Consider the following 18,144-nt stretch of genomic DNA (forward strand, 5'->3'; position numbering starts at 1 on the left):
TCTGAATTTTTCTTCCCACAAAAGGAAGCTGGAAGATAGGGTTTAATCTTTTGAGATCATGCACTGCCATGTGAATAAAAAGTTGTAGCCAGCACTTCTCTCTAGGGTGGATTAGATAAATCTAGCTCAGCATCCCTTGACTCATCATGGGTAAATGCATGAAAGCCGTATCACTCCACCAAACCTAAGCAGAGGCAATTCTTCAGTCAATAAAACCAGGTTGCAGGCATTTTTGTTTTAATCCTAATAGCAAAGTTGCCTGACTCTTCAAGGATTGTGAGTATCTGTCAACAGGAAACAGAGATTGTTCTTTATATGTTCTAGATGAGGATAAGGACAGTGAGTGGTATGAAACTCTGGCAGAGCAATGCATTTCACCCAGCTGGAGGTGTCTAAAAGGACAGTCTCTCATTTAAGCCAAGGGTGCTTAGTCCCACCCTCAAAGAGATGCCTGAAACACTTGCCTTTTGCCAGAGAGCAACCCTGCCCCCAAAAATTGCTACAGAGAGACATACTAACCTAGGGGCGAAACCAAACCCTTGTGATAAATGCAAAGGCAAGCATGTGGCTGGGACAGCCACTCATCGGTCTCTAGGGGGGTGTTTCCTTCCTGGGCTGATCCCTGGGATTCCCCCAGAGCCCACAGCTTCGCCTCTGATTCATGGATGACAACTGCAGCCCAGTACCCTACCCAAATGCAGTTTCCTTCACTCTGTAATATTCAATTCACAAACATGCCCCTGTTACTTAGGCTAGAGCCAAATATATCTTGTGGGCTATTTCAGCCTATAGATTTATCTTCTGAAGCCTGCACCGTCTTGTGATGGGGGATATAAAGGGAGATGAAGTGTGGGGCTAGCCAAGCAGAGGGACATTTTGACATCATTTCCAGAAATATCCCCTCCTAAATAAAAACCAAGTCTGTAAATGTTTCTTAATGGAGCCACTGATATTCATAGCTAATGAAATAAATACTTCTTCATTCCCACTTTTTATTCTTTCAGCAGGCAAGTGAAAAAAGAATGTTATATGTATGTCTTTACCTTCCATACCATGCAATTCCCATCCTTTACAGTAACAAGCTTGCCTTAACTATTTTTAATACCCCATGTAAATCCTGCACTGGAAGGGACTTTCTAAGTCATAAAGTTCACCCTTTTGCTGTTCCATGTGCTGTAGCTAGAGAATACCTGGTTTGTCAAATTCCATGTCTGCTTTTCCCCCTCACTTCTCTTTTTGCACATCCGTGGGGATTTTAAGTTGTCTTATAGTTACTATTCTAAAATCATTCATAATCTGCTTATACCCTTTCTTGGACCAGCTGGGATAATATTTTTCTGGGTGCTACAGGTAGAAATATTATCGTTTCAGATTAATTGTATTTCGAAATGTTGGGTGAAAGGTGGTTTCAAAATGGCCTTGGAGCAAGGACACGATCTCTGGGATAACAGAATGGGGGAAAAAAAAATCCCAAATAACTCTGTTGTCTTAATTTATTATGAAACGGTTCATTAAAAATCTTTGAAGAATAGTTCAGTTTGCTTACTAAAATGCATTAAACCGGACAAAAGAAGCAGAAAAGGCCAAGTACTACTAAATAAAATTTACTTTTAGATAAACTAAGAATCTCAAGACCAAAATTATCTGGGTTTGGTAAAGGGCCAAACAAGTGTTGAGCAGTGGGTGCCTGCATTGGATCTGCAAATATTTCATTGAATAATAACAAATAAAAAAATGAATTCAAATATTGTGACATTTCAAACTGAAGACTGCTTGATTTGCTGAAATAGCGTGTTTTCATCATGTATAAACTTTATGCTTCCATTACAGTTGATAAACAATATTTTTTTGTTATGCATGTTTTAGGCCAAATTTGATGCACATAGAATTTTCTGTAAAGCATTTTTTCAGCAGGGCTACCTTAACTAGAGAAAGTGCCATATTTCAGTAGCATTTAAATTAAACATATTTAGTTGATCACATTTTGGATTCTTGAATATGTATGTTTTTTGTAAACATTAATCTGGATTAAATATTTACTAAGATGAATCATGTTTTATCCAACTGGCAAGAAATAAGATTTTTTTTTTATCTCAGAAATTTTGACCATATGAAATGGTCAGCAGGTTTGTTCCACCTGTTTCCAAGAAGCACGTTATAACTGTGGTTTTAAGTGTCACATAGGTAATACTAGAATAAGAAAAATCTGACATACTGTTTTGTTTTGGCTTTCTACTCTAAATTTTATTGTGGTAGCAAGCAGAATATTTCTCAGGTAGACAATATTGGTATTATCTACCTGAGCATATTCGGTACCCAAACTCCTGCCTACATCACAGCTGCAGCTGCTGGGATCTTTGCTTTTTAATCGTGGCAAGAATAGAGTAGGTAAGGGCTGCTAAGCTGTGTGCTGGATGCTACGCAAACACAGACAGGAGACAAACGTTGTCTAGCATTGTGATGTGAAAGCGTATCGGAGCCAAGCTGTAGCTGCCAGGATGTTTTGCTATGTACTTTAATTTAATATTTAACTGTATGCCTTAGAAAGGAACATATCCTGCTGTGTTTTCTCCCTAGTCTATCACAGCTCAATCACATATATTAATAACTAGATTTATCACTAGCTGGGAAGAGCTAGAATTCACAAAACCACCTGTTTGATTTATATCATGTTGCATTGGCCCTTCAATTTTTAACTCTTGGTAACTGCCATGAATGCAGCAATTGCACCATATCCCTGAGCATCCCCTTCTGCTGTGGAGCTTGGATTTTTAAAATGAATTTCTAAACAGTGCAGCTGCAAAGAACCTTTCCAGTGTCCGCATACAGCAGGCTTGTTTCTGTAGGCAACTTAAACTGGTATACCCACTCATGTAATAAGTACAGAAGTAGTTCGACATTAAAATTAAGTGAACCAGCTAATTCTGAATTCCCTTTTTTTTGTTTTCATAGTTTTATAATTTTATTTGTTTAATAAATCATATTAAACACACAGCATGGATTTTGCCACACATTTTAGATTGCACTTGAGGAAGACAGGTTCATAAAGCCTGGCCCATCTACCCTTTAGGCAGATTTTTCCTCCATATTGAGTCCCTGGGGGAAAGAGGAAGAGCACTTCACAAACGGATACCTGCGTGTCAGCAGGTTCTCTTTAAACTCTACCACATCAGTGGGTTTATGTTCTGTAACGAATCACAAATTGGGCAGCACTCCTTTGAAATGATCAAATGGAAATAAGACCGCTGATCTGCAGCTGGACTTTGTAGCGTGAAGAGCAAGATGATATGGATGTTATAAAAAGCAGTAGGAAAACTTACAACCACATCTGGAGAGCCAAGTGTCAGGTTATACTATTAGAAATGGCAAATTTTATATGTAGCGCCCAGAGTAGTTATGACCTCTTCTTCTGAGGTCCACAATACACTTCACCGCTCAGATGCCCATCCTTTTCCACTGCAGTATTTCCTACCCAACAAGAGACATTGAAATGATCTCGTTAAACGTAGCACTAACTCTGAAAGATAGCTTTAGTCTTGGGGTGCTTCCTGGGATGAAGTGTATGGTCTGTGAGAAGTAGGAATGCTTGGTGTCTTCACTTGTATAGTGGATTTATTTATGATTCTGCTTGTCAACAACAGGCTTTACAGGACATTCAAGGACAGCAAATACCTGTACATGCTGATGGAAGCCTGTCTAGGTGGAGAGCTTTGGACAATTCTCAGGGACAGGTGAGTTGTAAGAAACTATTGTCCTAAAAAGTGGAATATTTTCTTATATGCCTCTAGAGAACCAAACATATTTATCTTTCATGGTCAAGATCTGGATCTTACCATGCTATGTGTGTTTGATTTAAGATCCCAGAAAGGTGAGGAGCTATTTTTGTTCCTACGCGGTTGACTAGACAAAAAGTGAATCCAGTTATAACTAAGAATAAGGACAGACTTAGTTTGTATCCAACATGTACAACGCTTTATGTAAGCAGGGACTTATCTGGAGCTGCTTTGTCATGGCATCTCTGAAAAAATACAGAAGGTAGTGATAGAAGCGATGGTAGTCATGTGATGATTTGCATCTATGACAAGTCTTTGACTGTCTTTTCTCTATGTCTTCATCTCTAACAGGTACCCCTAAATAGCAGGCAGCATATTTTAATCAGAATAATTAATTATTTAAATTAATTTGAATTACCTAGAACAACAACCTTTTGCAACCACAGAAATTACAGTTGTGTTCTTGGTGCCCGTGCTATCATTTCTTGCATTTGGAAGCCTGGTGGGAGGCTCAGGCACCTGATAGGGAAATGTGGGACTGTCTTAAGAGAAACTAAGACTTTGGGTACCATGGGTGATGGCAGAGAGCAATCATCCAGGCATTTCAGTAGGTGCAATGTCAAAGCCAGTCTTGCTGCATTCCTGCAAGACACACTCCCGGAGTTAGTGCCTTTCTGGCAGCACACTTTTAGGCATTGCTGCCTAAATGGCTATTTTAGACTCTGGATTTTGTAAAGCAAGGCCCTAAGGCAGCACTGGCATCAGTGACACTTTGCAGTTACGAATGAAATCCATGGAGAAGTGATTTTCAGGGTAAAAAATACAGACCTCTTCAAAGTCATCTAAAAAAATCACAATTTCCCATCCCAAAGAAAGACCTGCTTTTTTCATCTCTGTGTTTGCTCTGCTGCTCAACCTCAATAACTGTGAATAGCAACATCCACCTCTTTCATGGAGGCACTGTCATAAATAATATCTATTAATACTTCTTAATATTTATGACACAGTCAGCTGTGACAGCAGAGCAGGAGGAAATCAATAGTTCTGCATAGGCTTTTAGTTCAGATATCGCATAGTACATGAGGGTCACTGATCAAAGTGGGAAACAGGATCGTGCATCAAGTCCTCACTCTGCAAGGAGCACTACACCATCAGGATGCAGAAGTGACATGGAAAAAAATAGGAAAGCATGTAATTACATACCACATTGTAATGCACAACTAAATGTGGTCCTGGTATTTCCTGCCCGGGGAGGTTTTGACCTTGCAGCAATTGGTTTTGGTTCTGTGTGAGTAGGTGGCAAGTGGGTTGCACAGGTGTATAGGGGATGTGCACATAATACATCACCCATGGGGCAGGAAAAGGTGTGGTGAATTGCCTGTAACTATGTAATAGGCTCATGATTGGAACACGATTTAATTAAATTTGGAAAGTGAAAGAAGTGCATCCAAAAGACTGACTGGAAATCAAAGATTATTTTTTTTTTTTTAATTACCTAGAATGATTTTATTTCAAGTCTTGCTTTTCCTAACAGCATGCCATCTCTGGACCATTAAAACAAGACGCATAGCAGAGTTAGCAGTGCCAGCTTGTATTTTTCACTGTCTTGGTCAGAGCCTGATAATTTCATTGTTAATTCTCTCAGCTTTAAATTGTGGTTCTGCTGCCACCTAGCTTAGATGTGCTTCTGAGCTCAGCCAGTTCCCACCACCAGCTCCTGGTGGGCAGGGGGATATGGTGCAGTTTATGCTGAATTTGCATTTAACACTTCAAGTCCTAGCAACTGTAATTTTTCTGCCTTTTGTCTTGGTTATGAATATTAGTACAGGAGTTCTTGGTCTCTACAGCTCAAAATAGCTTTACACCCAAAAGTCAAAGATTATGATAAAAAATCACCTTTTGCTTACAAGATAATGATTTGTAAATTTTAATTCCACAAGATGAAACTATAAAATGAAACCTAAAATATTTCAGATGTGAAAGTTTGGTATGAAGGTGGATTGAGGGCAAAGATGCTAATTTCAAAGATGCAAATCATAGAATCATAGAATAATTTGGATTGGAAGGGACCTTAAAGCTCATCCAGTTCCAACCCCCTGCCATAGGCAGGGACACCTTCCGCTAAACCAGGTTGTTCAAAGACCCATCCAGCCTGGTCTTGAAAACTTCCAGTGTGGCCCATCCGTCAAATCTGTCTCCAATTTAGAGATAAGGATGTACAGGGTAGTGTCAAATGCCTTGCATAAGTCCAGGTAGATTACATCAGTCGCTCTTCCCTTATCCCATCATAGAAGGCCACAAATTTATCAGACATTATTTGTCCTTAGTGAAGCCATGTTGGCTGTCACCAGTCACGCTCTTATTGTCCATGTGCCTTAACATAGTTTCCAGGAGGATATGCTCTATGATCTTGCTTGGCACCAAGGTGAGACTGACTGGCCTGTAGTTCCCTGGGTCTTTCTTTTTTTCTTCTTTAAAATGGGGGTTATATTTCCCCTTTTTTCCAGTCAGCAGGAATTTCACTCAACTGCCACAGCTTCTCAAATATGATGGCTTGGCCAAAGGTGAGTTTAGCAACAGGCACTTTCCAGCTGTAAGAGTGATTCTACTGAACTGTATAGAGATTTTAACAGTAGAGTGAAGTCAAATAAGGGAAGAAATCTAATCACTTTATCCCCTTTCCCTCTCTCATTTTATGTAGAGGTTCATTTGAGGATTCGACAACCAGGTTTTACACAGCATGTGTGGTTGAAGCTTTTGCCTATTTGCATTCCAAAGGGATCATTTATAGGGACCTCAAGCCAGAAAACCTTATTCTGGATCATCGAGGTTATGCCAAACTGGTGAGTGCCTACAACATCTGTTTTGTCAAAAAAGTCACTGCAACTAACTGATGTTAGGGATAGAGGAGAACACGGGATTAGCCACAGAGGGTCAGAAGCAAAGTCTTCCCAGTTTAGGGTCCTGTCTCTGATGGTTGCCATCAGTAGATGCTGATATGAGATCAGGGCATGGATGTTGCCACCCACCACCAGGATATTTTCCCAACATCCAGCAGGCTGAGGCTCAGGGTACAATTGAGCTGGGAAACACTAATTCTGGCTTAAAATTCAGATCTGTGTTCCTGAAGTGGAAAACTTTCGAAAACAGCACCAGGAGACATCAACCTAGCTGTTTTGAAGCTACTGAAAGATTAATAGTTAACTTGCAAATAGGTGTATTGGTGGGAGACCAGGAGGACTTGCATCTGTGGGCTTTAGAGATGACAGGTGAAACAAATTTTGTACACTATTGTTTCTATGTCAGGTCCTTTGTGTAAGCAATTATAAATTCATTCTTAATGGAAAATGGAAATTTTATTCATGACTCGGACTAATTGCTCTGGATGGTGTTGCTGAACTGTGGCCAATGCAGCTTCTTGCTTTAGGAGGGCCACTTGTGTTTTAGCACTGATAACACTCCTGTCTAATCTTTGCAAGCTTCTCTGCGAAAATTGCATAAGGCTCTGCCTAAAACTGGTCTTCCCAGAAAGTCATGGTCCTTCTTGGTGCTGTCCCCCTGTGAGAGCCATCTCTTCGAACCAGGACAGCAGTATGTACAAGACTTCCACCCCTCAAACTAGGGAGTTCCTGATGAGTTTCACTGTTTTGCATTATTCACTCAAATTACTTTTTTGTCTTGAAAATGAATGCAGAGGTGCCCTGAATGTAAGGTACATCCCAAATGGCCAGGTGATACCATGGAGAAGCAGAAAAGAAAAGAAAGACTTCCCTTGGTAGGAGGTGCTGGAGGATGTGAGCACTTGGGAAACCATGGGAAGCAATACACCCCTAAAAAAAGCTGCATCCAGGAGGGGCTGATGCCCTCCCTGAGAGTCACAGGGGGCCAAGGTCTCTGCTTCTTATCTTGAGGACTCTTCCCTGCCTTTGGGAAGAGAAACTTGGGAGTGGTATCAGCAGCTAGGAGCAGTAAGTCAGACCATAATCATCATGGACTTTTATAGCCTGGTGTCAGCCGCTGTGTTTCACTGTGACACAAAGCCTAATGAATTACATCAGAAATTATCATCTACAGGAATTTGATAAGGCTGGGGAGCTCCAGCAATTTTTTTGGTTAATAGAAGGCCATTAGGTGCAGGGCTGTCCTCTCTGCTGCAGGAGGATCTGGACCTGGCTGCCTTCTGGTCCCATCACTGTCCCCCAGCTCTTTAGACATTTTTATCTCTGCGTCTCTGCTCAAATATGTCCATGACAGCACAGAAAGTGTCCCAGATCCTTTGTGGGACTGTGACCATGTAGGACATTTTGCTCCTGACCAGTGCAGGTGTAGGAGCATCTCACAGCCATGAAGAGACAGCAGAGTTTGCTACAGACCGCAGCTCTGGGCCACCACGGCACTGAGGCAGGGAAGGGCAGAGCGATAGAGCTAGAAATACAGTAAGCCTATTAATATGATCTTTGCCTGGACTGAAAAGGACAGCTTCAATTCCCAGTATAATTTGATTTTTCCATACTTGCTGGTGCCATAAGGGCACTGCTATAGGGATATGCTGCGTTTTGTGATCCCACCAGCACATTCTAACAGTGTCAAGCAAACTAGGAGGACACTTGTTGTACTGCATTGCTCTTTAGCCTGGGAGAGAAATCTGAGCTTTTCAGTAGCTGCCAAAATGGTCAGTATTTAGCCTAAATAGTTCCTTGCTCAGGTTAAAGCTGGGAGTTAAAACAAACAAAACAACAACAAAAACACAAAAGCAAAAATTAGGGATACAAAGTTTCATCTCCCAAGAAACTCTTGGTGCCAGCATTTGTTCTTCTTCCTTTATGAGACTCTTCTTTTTATATTACAAAGGATAAATCAGTTAAGAGGTCACTGCGGTTGCCTGGTCCTGGAACGACCCACAATGCTTTAGTTAGGAGAATATTCCCACGAGGAAACCTCTTTTCTGCTTTGCTTCACTTCAAGAGGAGCAGAGCACATGGCTGACATTCCCTCTCATGCTCTGCCCTGATGGGTACTCTGCTCCTTTCTGCAGGTCGATTTTGGCTTTGCAAAGAAAATAGGATTTGGAAAGAAAACATGGACTTTTTGTGGAACCCCAGAGTATGTAGCCCCTGAGATCATCCTGAACAAAGGTCATGACATTTCGGCAGACTACTGGTCACTGGGAATCTTAATGTATGAACTCCTGACTGGCAGGTATGGGCATCGGGGCCGGCACCACTGCTGAAAATAGATCCAAATATTTCTGCCATTGTCACCCTGATTAGGCAAGGGGAAGGTTCAGAGCTGGTGTGTGCTTGTAGCGGCACAGCACTGTGCTGCTGAACCTAAGAATTAGTTTTCCACTTTACATCACAGCTTCAATGAAGACCTCTCAAAGGGCAAGACATGAGCAGGCACTTTAGGAAATGTTGTAAAATTGCACCAAAAAGTTAGTTTGGGGCCTAAGTGAGCTGAACATGGTGGTGAAAGAGAGGATTTTCAATTTAACTGGGGATGTGCAGTGATGGGCAGTTGCATGTCTGAAAAGGAGGAGATAGACCATGGGGACTTGAGTCCCTATATCCATCCCTTCCCTTACGTGGTTTTGGATGTATATATTAGCGCTGATGTTGGCGGTAGAGGCTTCCTGGCACTTCCTAACCTCATCCCCCATCACTCACTCCTGGCTTATCCTTTAGGGATGGACCTAAGGCACTATTTTGTCAAACTGTTGGAAACCTAATTAATCACCACTGAAAGCGTGTCATATCACTGTAAGCCAGCAAACGTTACTCAGACCCTTGTTCCTCACACTGTTGGTACATGGGCCATTATGGAAAGAAGAGGTTTAGCATGTGCTGCTCTGCAAAACTTTACTCTTTGATACTTCCCTGCAGCCAACATTACTGAAATCCAGACAGTATCAGAGCTCCTTAGCTGAGAAATTGTTAAGATTATAGAAAGCAAAGCATTGCTTGTTGTCATCTGCCCTTTCTCATCTCAGCAGGGTACTCTTTTGCTTTGGAGTCTTTTTTTTTTTTTTTTAGGCAATCCTCAATGCTATTTTAAAGACAAACTTTTAATCTTCTCTATTTTCCTCTCCCCTCTGAAGTCCCCCTTTCTCAGGCCCAGACCCCATGAAGACCTATAACATCATACTAAGGGGAATAGACATGATTGAATTTCCAAAGAAGATTGCCAAAAATGCTGCTAATTTAATTAAAAAACTATGCAGGTAAGCACATGAAATATAATTACCTTGATCTTGTTTGCAAAGAAATTAGTTGTTCAGAAGGATTAAGAAAGTAACCAATTTGTTATTTGTTTTATAGGGACAATCCATCAGAGAGATTAGGGAATTTGAAAAATGGAGTGAAAGATATCCAAAAGCACAAGTAAGTGTCTCCTCCACCAGTCATCAGATCCAACCCACAAAAACGTGCATTTCAAACACTTTAATTTTCTGCAAAACAATACTTGCCTTCTAGTATGCTTTAGACCCTGTATGGATTTCCATCAGACTTTTTTTCCCCAGTGTTTGCTGTAGATTCTAGCCTTGCTTCTGAGCAAAATGCATGGCATATTGACCATTATGCTTTAGTCTAATGCAAAAGAGCGTTTGAAAGCAATCCAATTGAGCCACTGCCTGCTTGGACTTTTTGGTTTGCAGAATCACTTTCCAAGGTTTTCCTCAATTTCCCTTCCTCTCCAAAGCCCAACACACTTTTTCCCTATCTGTAATGTTAATTCATCATCACTTCTGGTCTGATGGCAGAGTTATTAAGTGGTGTTTTACAAGTTCCTGCTGAAGCAGGATAAGAACAAGTTAGAGACCCATCACAGAAGCAGACCTTCTCATCCATCCATGCTGGTCCTTCTCCCATACCCAAAGCAACAGAAGTGGATTGGATGGACATTTTGGGTGAATGGGTTGAAGACTCAGCTCAGGGCTCATCCACCCACCTAAGCTGCCATGTCTTGAGCAAACCTGAAGTGCCCAAACCAGGCGGAGGACATCCCTGTGCATGCCCTTAGCTCCCAATCTCAAAAAAGGACATTAGAGGTCTCATATGGGATGGATCGACTCTATGGAAAGAAAAGAACAGCTACCAGGACATCTGCAGTGAGGAACAGTTTTCTTCTGAGCACTGGTAATTTGTACTTGCCATGGTATCACCACTTGGTTGCTACACATGCTTCATTTTCAGTCCCCAAAAAAAAACATATATAAAATTGACAGGAAGAATTATTAAGGTTATTTAGACAATTTGAAGATGATAACTGTGGGAGATGCAACACACTGTTTAAGCAGTTTCAATTTATGCTACAGAGAGATTTTCACTGTGTAACTGTTTCATTATTCTCTCCCTTCTAGATGGTTTGAAGGCTTTAACTGGGAAGGGTTACGAAAAGGGACACTGACACCTCCTATAATACCAAGTGTAAGTTTTCCTAATTATTTTCTCCTTCACAGCCAATAAGTTTCTTCTACATGAATGTTATGAGCTGCAGGCACTATTACATTGCAGTCAAGTGGCAACAGCATGTGCTTTATTTCTTCTGAAGATGCTTGAAGAAGTCGAGCCATTTCAGCCATATTTGGTCTCCGGGCAGTCTTCTACAGGAGAAGGCAGTCTGGGGAGAGCATGATTGCAATGAAATGCCCTTCTCAGCAGGAGATCAGGGCAGGATCACAGACTACTAAATATTTTCCTCTTTTGCAACTGCTAACATCTATTTTTCACATTTCAGTGAAGAACTGCCACTTTAACCCCTTTTCTCAAATGTGCCCTTTTTCTTCCTCCTTTATTCTTACTTCCTTTGGGAAAGCAAGTGGGATTTGTATGCCGTTTCCCTTTTCTTTTGCATTAACCTCTTCTTCTGTCTTTTCTTTTTTTCTGTGTCTGTGTCCTACATGAAAAGCCCTGTTACCGCCTAGTTTATGTTTAACTGGGAGCAGACACGGAGGAATGGCTCGACTCATTTTCCTTTGGAGCAAAGCTCTTCCTTTGATGTCTTTGTGAGTCCTTTACCCACAAAGCCTGCCACAAAGAGAAACCAAACAGGATTAGCTGATAGAAATTACCTTGGCCCCTTCTGTTCTGCAGCCTCCCCTCCTTGTTTCAACTTAATCCTTTCCCTCCATGCCTCTCCCGCAGGATCACCAAGAGAATGACATTAGCAATCATGTTTAATTGCAGCCCCTTGCTCTTTCCACCCATGGTCCGGCACCTCCTGCAGCAGTGGCAGGCACAGCTCCAGGGCTAAATCTGCAATCCCAAAGTTTTCTTACCAGCTATGAAAAAGCAGAAGGTTTTCTGCCCCCTTTTGCCGTATTGGCTGTATAAGTTACTGACAGTCAGTGGGGGAAAGCAGGACTTAGCAAATATCTGCCTAAAGCAGGACACCCAAAGGATACATAAATGTTTTATAAATCAAAACTATGGTTCTTCTGGTAAGCTTCTTTTTAATGACTATTAATTTGTCAGCAACACTGTTCCCCATGTTTCAAAATCACAATATAAAGTCAAGTTTGCTCCTTTATATCCAGTTACAATTCCTGTTTTACCTCTGCAGGATGGCAGTGCATCCTGAAATGCCCAAATATGTTTTTCTAATTGTTTTTCATGAATTTTTACTTTCGTAAGAGCATTTCCAATACTGCTTTTACACAGTATATGTATGGACCCTGCATGTCTAACTCTCAGACAACACAACTAGCAGCAGTGACTTCAGCTGTATTTCCTCGCTATGGATATGAATTGCTTCCTGACATCCCCAAGCTAGGATGTTGCTTCACTACCAGAAATGGTCTCTGCTCCTTTGACATTGCCTAGAGGAAGGCTGCTCTCCAGCCTGTTGTGCAGAAATCACTCGTTTTTTGCTTTTTCAGTTGTGTTCCAATGCAGTAGTAGAAAAGGATTCTGTGAACACCCAGTTTACTTTGTTGGCATTATTTCTTGGCATCATCAAGGCAGTATGCTCATGGGACTGCAAATATCCTACCAAGAAATATGTCTGTGATTGCTCCCAAGACAGTGATCTGCTGTTACCCTTTTGGCCAGCACACCACTATCAAGGCTGTCCAAAATAGATGGGAACATCCTTCCCTCTTCAGAGGAGTCCTTCTTCCAGAGCAACTCAATGTTGACAGGCATACATTGACCTGATCCCAGTTCAACACAGCTACCTCTTTCCTAGAGCTCTTAAGAGTAATATCTTCTCTAGACATACTCATGAGATTTTCTCCAAAACCTTCCTCCATTAACTGGTATATCTTGTCAAGATCAAAGCTGTCAGTCTTGCTCAGCTTTGTTTTCCACAGGTTTTTTGGGTTGCTTTGGCAAAAGTCCCAACTGCTAGTAAGAGCCATATCTGAAAAGGGCCCAAAACACATAGCTCTGGGAAAGAAATCCATTTTAACGTCAATCAGTGCATCTCTCCTAGTTACTTGTTAGCTCTAAAGGAGCAAGCAGGGCTAAACGTACAGACTAGCTTTTTGTTTGATTGGGTTTTTTTTGTTAATTAAAAAAGGCCTTCCCCAACTCTTTAACTCTTATCAGCAGTTATGTGGTACTACCAGTGAGGCAATCTAAAGCTGCTCCTTAGCTCTTAATCTGGAATTTTAGGAAATATATTAATTTACATCCTGCTGCTAAGACATTGCTTCAGGGAGCAGCTGACCCTTGATACCACAGCAGAAATCTGTGACAGTGTCTGTCCTTAAAAGCTCTTGAGTCTTCCAAAGATGTGCCGTCTGGCATCACAGCTTCTGCCTTTGAGAAAGATCTACAGATCCCTCCACCATAATTCATCTCAAGTCCTTATGTTGTTAAGCAACCAGAAAGCTGATATTGACATTTGCACTTTATCTTCTTGGACAGGAGGTAATTTTAGGAGAGGGCATTTAGAGGACGTTTGTTCCTATGTCTCCAGCAGTAAAGAACTGCAGGCCACATAGGTGACCTGAACCTCAGAACTGTGAGGAATCACACACAACAGCATTAGCATCACATAATGACAGTCAGTAGAGTAACAATTCATCCAACCTTTTTTTCCCTAAATCATATTTCTTTTAAGAAAACCCTCTATCTTTGACGTGTTGGATATACTCAGCCTTTTTGTTTTGTCAGATAACCACAAAATGCAATCCATTTCTCAAAGCAGGACTTAATTCGCTGAAAGACTCAACTAACCAGAGCTCAAAAAAACTGCCTGCTAGGTGCTTCCAGAGGAGACATCTGCAGAGGAGACCCAGGGAGCTCCATAGATGCTTTCTCCCAGTGAAGCTGACTTACGCACTGTCCATCACTGCTGAGAGGCTTTTGCGAGAAGTTCCAGCTTGTGTGCATCCTGGTTGCAATGGCCATACCAGTTGCATCTCTTACACTTTGGTAGCTGGTACCTTGTACATACATCTCCAACGCTTCTGCTCCCAGAGGGAGAACTCACATGGGATGGGCTGAGAGAAGCAGAGGGATGTGGTCCATGGCACCATGGAGGAGGCCCCCCAAGGGTTAAGACCTGAAGGGTGGAGGAGCACCCACAAAGTAAACAGATCCACATAACTCAAAGGAAACAAAATTACAGTATTCAGTACACAGTGAAGCATCACATCAGTCTGTAGTACTCCACTAAGCTTTTGCAGTTTTTGGTTTTTTTTCAAAATTATTTGGGTATTCAAGAGCTTTAATTTTCCCCAATATGTTTTCAGCAGCAGCGAACTGCTGATGTAGCTAGGCAGCAAATTAAATTTAGAGCTGAAGCTGGAGCTCTTGTTTCCCAAGGCTTATAGCAGCATCCAGCACCAAATACATCTTTTGGACTGCTGGAGATGTATTTGTAGACTGGCTTCTGGCTGTGGCTTTTCCACTAATCGCACTAGTGAAATGGCTAAAAATGACAGCGTTTCCTGACCAGAATTCCCATGGCAAGGGCAGTCACCTCCAGCCTGCACTGGCTGCTTGAGGTGCAGTTTCAAGTACTGATTTTCTCTAGTAAGTTCAGCCTGGAGAAGAGAAGGCTGCGTGGAGACCTCCGAGCAGCCTTCCAGTACCTGAATGGGGCCTATAGGGATGCTGGGGAGGGACTCTTCATTAGGGACTGTAGTGACAGGACAAGGGGTAACGGGTTGAAACTTAAACAGGGGAAGTTTAGATCAGATATAAGGAAAAAATTCTTTCCTGTTAGGGTGGTGAGGCACTGGAATGGTTGCCCAGGGAGGTTGTGAATGCTCCATCCCTGGCAGTGTTCAAGGCCAGGTTGGATGAAGCCTTGGGTGACATGGTTTAGTGAGGTGTCCCTGCCCATGGCAGGGGGGGTGGAACGAGATGATCTTAAGGTCCTTTCCAACCCTAACTATTCTAAGACACTGATAATTTTGGTCTGGAGAGCTGCGAGTCTGTTTTTGTATTGTTTGTTTGGTTTTTTGGTTTTTTTTTTAATTACATTGAATGTCTCAGTGTAAGAAAGTTTCAGTCACCATCGTAAAGTGGAAAAAAAAAAAAAAAAAGAAGAAAGGTGTTTGGCCTTCATCCTAGGAAGATGAGTTGATGAGTTTCTCTGGTAGGCTTGCTAGACCAAGCAGTACTTGTCAGGAAACTCAAATGTGGCAGGCCCTGGCTTACAGCCTCTCAGAATCCTAGCCATAAATTGGAAATCAGGGGCAGGGGAAAGCCCAGAGCTTTCCCAAGTCTTTTCTGACGACCTCGTACCAACAGGTAGGACAGTTGCTCTTGAAGTACAGACCCTAGAGGGCCTGGATCATTAGAGTAGGGGAGCTGTGGGAAGTCCTCCAGGGATTCAGCAAAAAGTTGTGGAATGCAGAACTTCTCTTGCTTGCTGCAGTTAGCAATGAACACTCTTGAATGACCATGGTTGTGAGATCAAGAGGAAATGTCTGCAGAGGTCTACTTTGGTGACCATCACCTTCTTGTCACTCTTTTCTTTCTGCAGGTTGCATCTCCAACAGACACAAGCAATTTTGACAGCTTCCCAGAGGACAGTGATGAACCACCCCCTGATGACAACTCAGGATGGGACATAGATTTTTAATGCATTTCTCTTACCTGCTTCTGCCTTGCTGAAGACAGCTTCCTGGGACATGGCTGCCAGCGAAACTGAAAGAACTGGGGAGGATTAGTGCTCGGGGTCACCATGATGCCTTGATTGATGCTGCTACAGTAACTACAGTGGCATTAGGACTTATTGCTTAGATGACAATAGTGCTCTTCATGTTTTATGTTCAAACTTAAAATAGCAGTTGACATGGTGGTCCTGACGCAAAGCCTTTCACCAGTAAAGAAATATGTTTTCTATCACTGCGATGATCTTGCTATGCTCTTAATTATAGAAGTCGAGAGATACATAGTTTAAGACACAATTCTAGCCGCAAGGTTCTGGCTTTATCAGTAGGATCAATAGTAACTTGTTAAGTGCTGTAGCTAAATACAGTGCAGGATTTGGTCTACTCCCACCTTCCAAACCCCGTAGATCTCCTACTGTAGGCCAGTGTAGGAGCAAAGGAGGACCACAACAGTACTGGTGAAGGAGTTCATGTCAAAGCAGTGATAAAATTTGTTACTTTTTTTTCCAAGCAGTATTCATGACAAGAATGAATGTTACCGTTCCTCTTTATTTTTGAGAATTTCTTTTTTAGCCTGGTAAAACAAAAGCACAACTGCTCTAGATCCTGTTAAGGCAGATATGGGTCACTTCTCTCATACAGCTGCGAACATACTGTAACACGATATTTATTTGGGTTTTTTTCCTTTCCCTTGATACAAATACATAACTGCATGAAAAAAAATCATAACATTAATCCATTTTACGTATGAAATAGTGCTTAAATCATGGTCCTGTAATAAAGTGACAGCAGCCCACTGGTCTTATTGATTAGCTATTAGGCGTTAAACTAAGCTTAACTTTTGTCTTTTTAGAACCCAAAGGGAAAACATAAGACCCATAATGTACTTTATAGGTGCTATGTACATCCCTCATCTGTGAATATACTTACTCAGTTAGCCACCACTTCAGAAATATGTAGCAAGAAGCATCATTCTCCATCATGTTCTTAGATAATTTTACATCTTCATGTCTGCATCACTTCCATGTTAAGTACAAAGCTAGTTATAATAAAAGGTGGTACTGAGCCAGTTTTCTGGCTGTGTTTGTAATCTTGCCCATAAAAATGTAATCCTAGTGCCTCACCAGACTAAGGAACACCACAGGAAAGTCAGTGGAAATAAATGGAAAACCGATACTGGATGTGTTTGTGCAAGGTCTCCATGTCTCTGCTGTACCGGGACCCCAGTGACCGTGTTTAAAGCACGGGGATAGCTAGAGCCAAGTCAGCTCTTATAGTATTATCATATGCACACTTTTTCCTTACTTCCACTGTTTTTCCTTTGCTTGATACTGTCTTCTGATTTATAGGATGTAACAGGAGTCTGTCCTGTGTGCCTGTTTATCGCATATACATGGGACTAAAAGTTTATCCCATCATACTAACAAAAAATGTCAGCTTTCAGTCTTTGTAACAGATCCTGCCTCAAAACATTAGCAGGTGCTGCCCCATTTCATCTCAGAGCTGCCAAGAGCTTGGCAGCCAAGAGTAGTTGTATACACTGGAAGTTGGAATATCAGCTCTTGCTAAAAGTCATGCATATGACTTTTGCCTGCATAGTACACAGAAAATGTATGTTTTAACAGTAAAAATGTTTCCCCTATGCTAAATCCCAACTCTTTCCCGTGTTTCTAGTGAAAGGAACTTTAAATAGAATGTATTAGAAAGGTATTTTTCCCCCTTCTTTGACAGCATTGACAATGTCTGATGTTTGATAGCAAACTAAAGATCTCAGTCATCGTGATGCTTTTGAAACCAGTCAGTGTCTCTGAATTTCCTTCCTAAGTTTCCAAAGGGTGAGGCAACACCATTGACACAGTAACTTCAGGTTATTTCTGCTATTCATTAATCATTAAAACTTTGTTTGCTTTCAAAACCATAAGGATAAGACAGCAACTACTGGCTTTTCAACCTTTATCTGAGGGATGGAAAACACAGGAAGCCAATGCTGAGTACTAGGGCTAAAATAATCACTAGGCATCTTAGCAAACAGGCTGCTACCTAAAAGCTGAATTCTTTACTTTCATCCCCCTGTTTTTTCACTCAATGATGCAGTGACATTGGAGGAGAAAACTTACTGTATTTGGTAACTTTCTATAGAAGAACGTAGAGAAGAGTTTGTCCCAGAATGGTATTTGGTAGCTGAAATGCAATTGTCAGTTAAGGGGTTGCTGGGAGGAAAAGCATCACATTGAGTTTGGGGGCCAACCTGAAAACATTACAGGAAAAAGGTTTTAAAATGGGCTGAGTTACTTTTCTTTT

The 18,144-nt window shown here is 41.5% G+C and overlaps 1 protein-coding gene across 3 annotated transcripts in view; it reads left to right on the top strand.

The window, feature by feature from the left end:
- Positions 1-17,154, top strand: part of PRKG1 (protein kinase cGMP-dependent 1) — a 476,628-nt gene extending 459,474 nt beyond the window's left edge. For all 3 annotated transcript variants that reach the window (XM_057415674.1, XM_057415673.1, XM_057415675.1), the window contains exons 12-18: positions 3,642-3,731; positions 6,475-6,616; positions 8,809-8,972; positions 9,871-9,993; positions 10,091-10,153; positions 11,134-11,200; positions 15,714-17,154. In XM_057415674.1, the coding sequence (XP_057271657.1) occupies positions 3,642-3,731; positions 6,475-6,616; positions 8,809-8,972; positions 9,871-9,993; positions 10,091-10,153; positions 11,134-11,200; positions 15,714-15,812 (748 nt within the window). In that variant the 3' untranslated portion in view covers positions 15,813-17,154. The remainder of the gene's footprint in view (positions 1-3,641; positions 3,732-6,474; positions 6,617-8,808; positions 8,973-9,870; positions 9,994-10,090; positions 10,154-11,133; positions 11,201-15,713) is intronic.
- The last annotated feature ends 990 nt before the right edge of the window (positions 17,155-18,144 follow it).

The sequence above is a fragment of the Pezoporus wallicus genome, unplaced genomic scaffold (assembly GCF_028554395.1).
Source record: "Pezoporus wallicus isolate ANWC-B61680 ecotype Strahan unplaced genomic scaffold, APGP_CSIRO_Pwel_v1 contig_736, whole genome shotgun sequence".
NCBI lineage: Eukaryota > Metazoa > Chordata > Aves > Psittaciformes > Psittacidae > Pezoporus > Pezoporus wallicus.